The 9,431-nt window shown below is 44.2% G+C and overlaps 1 protein-coding gene across 1 annotated transcript; it reads left to right on the top strand.

The window, feature by feature from the left end:
- Positions 1-397: 397 nt before the first annotated feature.
- On the top strand, positions 398-5,965 carry SPMAP1 (sperm microtubule associated protein 1). The gene is made up of 3 exons (XM_083583695.1): positions 398-743; positions 2,950-3,049; positions 5,696-5,965. The coding sequence occupies exons 1-3, from the start codon at positions 537-539 to the stop codon at positions 5,851-5,853; spliced, it is 465 nt and encodes a 154-aa protein (XP_083439821.1). The 5' UTR covers positions 398-536; the 3' UTR covers positions 5,854-5,965.
- The last annotated feature ends 3,466 nt before the right edge of the window (positions 5,966-9,431 follow it).

Genomic DNA, 9,431 nt, shown 5'->3' with positions numbered 1-9,431 from the left:
GCATTGGGTCAGTGCATCTGGTTGTTAACCAGAAGGTTGGTGGTTCAAGTCCACCCAGGGAAGGCTTGAGGCAGAATTTCTGAATTGCAGAGGGTTTGATGGGTCCCTTCCAACCAGTGGCGTAGCGTGGGGGTGCAGGGGGGGCCGGCCGCACTGGGCGCAACATCTGGGGTTAGGGCAAATCCACGGGTTAGGGGGCGCAAATCCACGGGTTAGGGGGCGCAAATTACTTGCCTTGCCCCGGGTGCTGACAACCCACGCTACGCCACTGCTTCCAACTATCTTCTGTTCCACTGGAAAGCATTATTCCCCCCCCCCCATCGATCAAGACATCCCATGCCTGAGATGAGTCATCTCGAGCCTAACAACCTGTTGGCAACCTCTTGGTTGTTAGGGGGCAATTGTCTATGCTGATAGCATCACAGTGACACGGATTGTGTGGTCAGGAAATAGTGAAAGTTGCTGGGGAGGCGACAGGGAAAGCGGTACAGCTGGGAATAGCGACCAGTGGCTTTTTCTCTTGCCTCAGACAAAACATGACTTGCGTCACACGAAGATGCCTACAAAGGCAAAAGGAATTCATCCTGGATGGTGTGGCCGTAGACACTATAGCAAGCAGCTACACCAACCTCCTGCCCAGGCTGTGGTCTGCCTTGCCTCCGTATAATGCTCAGTTGGACATCCACGCGGCCAGCTACTTCTCATCCCCAGTGGTCAAATCTGTGCTGAAAAGGACAGAACAGGTAAGTGCATCTAAAGGATAATAAAACCAACTCGGCTGACAATCACACAGGTACTGCAGGATCTACTGACTCGCGATTCTGCAAGACGATTTCCCGCAGAAACTTGCTCTTACTTAAATGTTGGAAATGTAAAGAAAATGAAGGTACATTCTTTCACCTTTGGTGGACGTGCCCAAAGATTAAGGCTTTCTGGGAAATGATCTATAATGAAATTAAAAAGGTATTTAAATATACCTTCTTGAAGAAACCAGAGGCCTTTCTTCTGGGCATTGTCGGCCAGTTGGTGCCAAAGAAGGACAGAACTTTTTTAATGTATGCTACAACAGCAGCAAGAATACTTATTGCAAAGTATTGGAAGACACAAGATTTACCCACTTTGGAAGAATGGCAGATGAAGGTGATGGACTATATGGGATTGGCAGAAATGACTGGCAGAATCCGAGACCAGGGAGAAGAGACGGTGGAAGAAGATTGGAAGAAATTTAAAGACTATCTACAGAAATATTGTAAAATTAATGAATGATAGAATGATGTTGGATAGAAATTAAGTGGTTTCCAGCTGTAATGCTTTAAGAATATGGAAGAAGGGTTTAGCAACAAAGTTAATAAGAATATGCAAAAATGAATTGACAATGGATGAAAATACTGAGTTATAAAATGTTAAGTTATAGAGATAAGATGAATGAAAGAGGGTAAGGATTTGCTGATTTGATTATTTAAATGGGAATACAAGAAGGGGAGGTGTGAGGAAGTCAAAGAAACAAGCAAATGAGTTTTAAGCTATGAAAAATAATTGTTTTTAATTTTTCTTAATTTTTTTGTATGTTTACTTATTTTTCTTATTTTTTTTATTATGTGTTTTTGTATATTTGTCTTTGTAAAATCTTAATAAATATTCCTTAAAAAAAAAAAGAAACTTGCTCTTAGTTTGTGGTCCGCAAACTGCCCCCTTGGAGCTTTCCGGCCAGGCCAGCTCCTCCATCCCATAATAGTTTGCTGCCATTGCTTTCCTTGGCTGTGCAATGTGTCTGCTTCTGCAGTGCTAGGGTGAGTCGCCACGTGCTGCAATTTACCGTTTTTTCGCTCCATAAGATGCACCAGACCACAAGACGCACCTAGCTTTTGGAGGAGGAAAACGAGAAAAAAAATATTCTGAATCCCAGAAGCCAGAACAGCAAGAGGGATCGCTGTGCAGCGAAAGCAGCAATCCCTCTTGCTGTTCTGGCTTCTGGGATCGCTGCGCAGCCTGCATTCGCTCCATAAGACACACACACATTTCTCCTTACTTTTTGGGAGGGAAAAAGTGAATCTTATAGAGCAAAAAATACGGTAATTCACATAATTGCGCAGAACAGCTCGGTAATACCTCTTACTGGTATGTTAGAGCTTTGCCCGAGAACGGAAAGCATTGTGCATCTTTTTGAAAGTGTATAGTAATTGAATTCATTGCTCTTGGAGTGGTGTGTGGGTTTGCCTGCCTTGGAGGTTGTTAATAAAAGGCTGGATCAGCATTTGAAGTGCTTAGCCATACAGAAGTTACTGTTTCGCCCATTAGGCTAGTAAAATCCATTGTTGCTTTTTCAATTGTTTTAAATCTAGGTTGCTTCTGGAGGCAGAAGAATTATGCCCTCTCTTAAGTGTCTAGCCAGATTCCAATCCATTCAGCACATTGAAAGTAAATGGGGAAAATATAATGAAGACCCAATCACCACCAGGCTCCTGAATTGTGCCCTAAATCAAAAAAATAAATTGTGTCCTACTTAAAAGACCTTGGAATGTTTCCAAAAGATAGATAGGCTGTGCATCTTCAGAAGGAGCCTATAGCATGGCCTATGGGTGTTCAGAAGGGGTGTGTGAAATCTTCAATATCTTCTATATTTGGACTTCCCTTTCTTAGAATGTTTCGGCTTTTGCTGCTTGATGTCACAACTGCCTCTATGACCTCACTGTACGCACCACATGCCCCTATGACATCAGCCCCAATTACATTAGGAAAAAGGGAAGGAATGTGATGGGCAATGTGAAAAGTTGAAAGGACTCCTCCTTCCCCACCCTGCAAATTTTATCACTTCATCCCGCCCAAAAATATCTTAACTAGAAGGAATTTTAAAAAAAAATTAGTTCCGTACAGCCCCTGGCACATTGCTGGTACTAAAATGCTAAGCAGCATTAGTAATATTTTTTTAATTGCGTTTGCTTGTTACAGACCCGCGGAGGTACCTCGAGGGATGGCTGGATAGTAGATTATTTTCATATCTATGGGCCAGGACAGAGGTACCTGAACAGGAGAAATTGGGCAGGGGCAGGTGAGAGAAATACTACGACTTTTCTATGCCTGTGTTTTGTCGTTCCTCTCTCTCTCTCTCTCTCTCTCTCTCTCTCTCTCTCTCTCTCTTCTTGGAGCTGTTCCCCCCATTTCATTGTGGGAATCAAAGGCTTTTGAAGCTGTGTTTGATGCTGCAGAAATGACTTAATTCAGGACACATCCATGTGATACATTTAAAGCAGTATATACAGTGGTACCTCGGGTTACATACGCTTCAGGTTACGGACTCTGCTAACCCAGAAATAGTGCTTCAGGTTAAGAACTTTGCTTGAGGATGAGAACAGAAATTGTGCTCCGACGGCGTGGCAGCAGCAGGAGGCCCCATTAGCTAAAGTGGTGCTTCAGGTTAAGAACAGTTTCAGGTTAAGAACGGACCTTCGGAACAAATTAAGTACTTAACCTGAGGTACCACTGTACCGCCATAAACAAGCATGGCTTCCCCTATGGAATCATGGGAACTGTAGTTTGTTAAACGTGCTTAACCCGCCCTATTTCCTTCATAGAACGACAAGGTCCCTCACACAGACAAATCCTTTACTCACTAGCAACGACGAGAGACATCCAAGAAGTCTGCAAAAGCAAAGTTCTGTTTCTTGCTCGAGCAGGAAAGATTTGTACAGCGGTATTTCGGGTTACATACGCTTCAGGTTACATACGCTTCAGGTTACACACTCCGCTAACCCAGAAATAGTGCTTCAGGTTAAGAACTTTGCTTCAGGATAAGTACAGAAATCGGGCTCTGGCGGCACGGCGGCAGCAGGAGGCCCCATTAGTTAAAGTGGTGCTTCAGGTTAAGAACAGTTTCAGGTTAAGAACGGACCTCCGGAATGAATTAAGTACTTAACCCGAGGTACCACTGTACTGAGGATGCTAGACAGATGGTAACTTAGACATTTTATTAATGACCTGGGTGGATGCAAGAAGGAGTGTTATAAGAATTCTAAGGTCTCAAATATAGAATAAATGTTCATAAATGTACAAGGCAAACACATACATAAGTATATAAACCACATGTCTGAAATAGGTCAGGAGAGCAATCCTGAAGCCATTTTGACCCTCCCAAATTGACCTCAAATATTTCTCTGCGAGGAGGAGGGAAATGGGAAAAGCTTTCCAATTGTCTTTCGACTGTAGGGGCTTACACCCTCCTGCAAACACAGTCTGGCAAGTACAGTAGAACCTCGGTTTTCGAACGTAATCCGTTCCAGAAGACCGTTGGAATTCTTAAATGTTCGAAAATCGAGGAGCAATGGGCAGTCTGCAAAATCCACTGAGAAAAAAGAAAAACGCAGCGGAAGCCGTTCAACTTCCGATGCGCGTTCGAAAACGGAAGCAATTACTTCCGGGTTTTCGGCGTTCGGCTTCCGAGACACTCAAAAACCGAGGTTTCACTGTATCTGTTAAGCTGAGCAAACTCAATTATGTGCAAGAGATTCAGGAACTAAAGTATTCACCATCACCTGGGTAGCCAGGCTACCCAGAAAATGCAAGAGTTGTTCGCGACTGGATTTAACTGTCAGGGGTCCTTTAACTTTACCAACAGGACGCGGGTGGCGCTGTGGTCTAAACCACAGAGCCTAGGGCTTGCCAATCAGAAGGTCGGCGGTTCGAATCCCTGCGATGGAGTGAGCTCCCGTTGTTCGGTCCCTGCTCCTGCCAACCTAGCAGTTCGAAAGCATGTCAAAGTGCAAGTAGATAAATAGGTACCGATCCGGCGGGAAGGTAAACGTTGTTTCCGTGCACTGCTCTGGTTTCGCCAGAAGCGGCTTAGTCATGCTGGCCACGTGACCTGGAAGCTGTACGCCAGCTCCCTCAGCCATTAAAGTGAGATGAGTGCTGCAACCCCAGAGTCGTTTGCTACTGGACATAACTGTCAGGGGTCCTTCACCTTTACCTTAAGGCATTATCAGGTATCCTGGCAGACAGGAGAGAAGCAATACTCTCAAATTTCTGCTGGAGGTGGCTTCTTCCTGTGATGCATGTATGATGTTTTGGGGGGTGGTCTTGGGGTACAGGGTGGGCAACTTCAAAAGCCATTATGGGGTCTTGTGCACCATTGTTCAGGGTTCTCCCCTGTCCTGCGTGTGGTGACCCTGTTGCAACAGTTTATTTCCTTTTAAATGAAGATCAGGCTTACTAGCCGCTTTGCTTTCAATATACAGTGGTACCTCGGGTTAAGTACTTAATTCGTCCTGGAGGTCCGTTCTTAACCTGAAACTGTTCTTAACCTGAGGTACCACTTTAGCTCATGGGGCCTCCCGCTGCCGCCGCGTGATTTCTTTTCGCATCCTGAAGCAAAGTTCTTAACCCGAGGTACTATTTCTGGGTTAGTGGAGTCTGTAACCTGAAGCGTCTGTAACCTGAAGCATCTGTAACCTGAGGTACCACTGTACTCTGGTTGGCCTCTGCTTTCTTCACGACCAGGGAGGGCTCTATCCAGGCTCTGGAAAAACCCCATAAGGGAATTAGAGGAATTATCTTACAGCAGGGGTAATAAATAATTCGTTTCTCCCCCTCTCCTCACCCCAGAGTGGCTGGGGAAACTCAGCCAGATGGACGGGGTATAAATAAATTATTATTATTATTATTATTATTATTATTATTATTATTATTATTATTATTACAGGTCATTCTCCGCAGCAAGTGGCTGGCCACTATTGGCACTTGATGGACATTAAGCCAGTGAAAGGATACAATGGACGTTATGGCTATCGCCGCAACACCCCTGATCTCCGCACCCGTTCCTCTTGCTTTGGCGAAGTCACATGTTTCCCCATCCATTGAAGCGTAGCATATCATTTATTCACTGCCTTCCTCTTATCACACTCTCCATTTGTTGTCAATTATATTGCTTTCTCCAAAATAATAATAATAAAATACTTTTAATTTATTTACATGAACATTGTGTGTGTGCTTCTGTGCTGTGGGGTGGGGGACAGAAGAATAATGTTACTGTGATAGGAATTTTGAGGTCTTAGATATATGGAGGTGTTCATAAATGTACTAACCAAGCATGTACATAGATCAGCACAGGAAGACCAACCTGGAACAATTTTGATTCCTAAACTGACCAAATGTTTTCTCTGCAAGGTCAAAGTGGGAAACCTCCCCATTGTCTCTTTCCTCACAAATCCTGTCTTAAGGGCACATTTAAGATATGAATAGGGTGTGAGCCTGTGACATGGCCCAGGAACTAAGTATTTATCATTACAAAAGACTGGCCAGGCTACCCAGGCAATCGAATCAAGTAACCTGCCAGACAGGAGATAAACAATGACAGGAGAAAAACAACATTCAAATTTCTGTTTTAGACCGCCTTTTCCGTGATGTATGTATGATGTTTCTGGGGGTGGTCGTGATCTACAGGGTGGCAATTTCAAAAGTCTTTATAAGGCCTCGCGTGCCATTTTTCTGGGTTCCTCCTCTCTCCTGCGGGTGAGGGGAGCAACAGATCAATAAAGATCAAGCTTACTAGCTGCTTTGCTTCTCAATATTCTCTGGTTGGCCTCTGTTATTCTCTCCTACCAATAGGGAACCTATATAAGGACTCTGTATGGGCTCTTGGATAACCCATAAGGGAAAAGGGCAATTTTTGTTTACAACATTACAAAGGCTGAGTGCCTCCCCCTCTCTCTGCCTAGCAGTGGCAATAACCCAGGGGGTCCCAGGCACTCACCCAGGGCCTGTGTTCCTTTTGTTATGGAAATTACGGGGGGGCACAACTTTAAATGTTACAGATATTATGCCTGAATGTATCCTTTCAGCTTGACAGCTCAGGGAAGTTACCTAGCTTTAAAAATAATATAAAATCAACTCCTTTGCCAGTTTCCTCCATTCCAAAGCTATTTCCCCCTTGAAAAAGAGACTACAGGAAGTCCCCAGAGGTTCTTTGCCAGTTTCCTCCATTCCAAAGCTATTTCCCCCTTGAAAAAGAGACCTCAGGAAGTCTCCAGAGGTGACAATTGTTGAGCTGATTGTTGGCCAAGGAAAGCCTAATCCCATCACCAAACTTACCAAGGGGCCAGACATGCAAAGGAAGTTCTATTGTACTTTGGGTGGTGGGACTTCAGAGGTGTTTGCCTATGCTAATCTTATACCTGAGTCTTGCCCTGCCATAATAATTTGTAATAAAATTTATACCCCGCCCATATGGCTGGGTCCCCCCAGCCACTCTGGGCAGCTCCCAACAAAACACTAAAATACAATAATCTATTAAACATTAAAAGCTTCCCTAAACAGGGCTGCCCTTAGATGTCTTCTAAAAGTTTGGTAGTTATTTTTCTCTTTGACATCTGGTGGGAGGGCATTCCACAGGGCGGGTGCCACTACCGAGAAGGCCCTCTGCCTGGTTCCCTGTAACTTGGCTTCTCGCAGCAAGGGAACCGCCAGAAGGCCCTCGGCGCTGGACCTCAGTGTCCAGGCAGAACAATGGGGGTGAAGACGCTCCTTCAGGTATACTGGACAGAGGCCATGTCTGCTTATGCTAATCTTGTACCAAGGACTTGTCTGGACATGTTCGCCAAGGTTAAACTAGTGTAACCCCTGTCTACCCCTCCCCGTTTGTGACATGTTAGTGATGTAGCAATGATGCAGCAATGATGCTGTACGAACTATATTCTGGGATATGGTGGGAAAGTTTTAAAACTCTTTGTCACCCCATCCTCGGGGTTCAAAATTCCTCTTTGAACCTGTTGCGCAATAAACTTTGATCTACAGCTATGTACTCTGGTTAGTGGCTGGACTCCTTCCTTTATTCCGCAGGGACCCGTAGGCTCTGCCCGAGGAGCTGGGTGACTGAGCAGCCTTGCTCCTAGATTTTTCCGTAACACTTTGGAGAATTGAGACGCGGCAGAGACTGTTGTAGCTTTAAGAAATAGGGTTTCTTCACCTGCTTGCACCTTCAATCTACATGGAGGGAGTCCAGATCTTGCAGCATGGTCATTTCAAGAGGGTAGCAGTATGTCCTGCTTGTGTGGTTCTCCTCCACTGTCGGAAACTGGATGCTGGGACACAAAAGCCTTCTTTCCTTATCAGGCCTGAGCTGACGCAAAGACAGGGTAAGGGGCTCAAAGCAGGACCCTCTCTAGCACACGCTTTTGGTACACATACCTGTAGTAACAATAAAAGTAAAATTTCAATAAAAGTCCATGGACCAGAAATCATATGGGCAGATATTTATATATATATTATATTTAGTTTTTTATTTAAAAAAAGTTTAGGGGTACTCTCATTTTGACTCAAGAAAATCACCATTTTATAGTTCAAATGGGGAAAAATAAATACAGTAAATGGATAAAAGGCCGCCATCAGGGATAGCAACGGAACTGACGATTCACCGTGCTAGAGAAGAAACTAAATCTTTATTTTTATGTTTTAGTTTCTGCTCTTGTTATGAAGGAAGGTGAGGACAGGTGACCTCACCTAGGCCCGAAGTCACCCCCCACCAAAGCAGGCTCAAAGCTTCTCAGAGCTTTTCAAAATCATTTTTCTCAGCAGCTAAAAGCATTAGCTAAGCATCAGAAACATTCTGCTTGCTGTAACTAAAAAGATTTCAACAAAAGTAGGGAACACAGTCCATTGTTTCTCAGGCCTTTCTGATGCCTTCTGGCCTTGCTAAAGAGCCACATTGCAACTTACTTTCTGTCCGGGAACCATGCCAGAACAAGAGATTGAAACATATCTGAACACTCTGAAACCCCTTTCCTGGGAAGGGTGCCAAGAGTCCCAATAGTCCCAAGACAGCTTTCTGTTCATGCTCAGAGGACTCCTGAGGGAGGAGAAAGGAGGAGGGATCTGGAAAGGGGTATATATGCTTGTGCACATGACTGTGAATTTCGTGCATGCTTTTTGTGACTTATCACACTTGCTCCTTCTACCAGTTCATGGATGGTAGAAATAAAAGCCTTTTCTCCGAAACTGTTCCTTGAGTGTCTTTTGACTCCCACTTCCCTTTCCCAGGCGCAATATTTTCCCCACCCGAGGGCAAAGCCTCATAAGGCTACATTTCGATTCACAAAATGTTTAGGGGTATGCGTCCCCGTGTCTCCCTCCAAAAAAGAACCAATTATAGCATATATTATAATAATATCATCTGCCCATATCATTTTACTTTGATTGTTATTATATTGTACCTTTGCCATTTATTTATTTCATAAAGTTTATACACCACTTATTGCTTAAAAAAAGAAAAACCCTCCTTTTTGCTGCTGGCAATTTCAGCTGCACAACCAGAAACGACAGTGAAGAAGAAAGCAAGAGAGTGAGAGAGAGGGAAAGAAAAAGAGTTTTGCGCCTAGAATTTATAGAATCAGAAGTGTAGAGACTTGGAAGGGACACTCGTGGTCATCTAGCCCAACCCTCAG

Source organism: Podarcis filfolensis (genome assembly GCF_964270895.1).
Source record: "Podarcis filfolensis genome assembly, chromosome: 13".
Taxonomy (NCBI): Eukaryota; Metazoa; Chordata; class Lepidosauria; order Squamata; family Lacertidae; genus Podarcis; species Podarcis filfolensis.
This window is presented reverse-complemented; position numbering and strand designations above follow the sequence as displayed.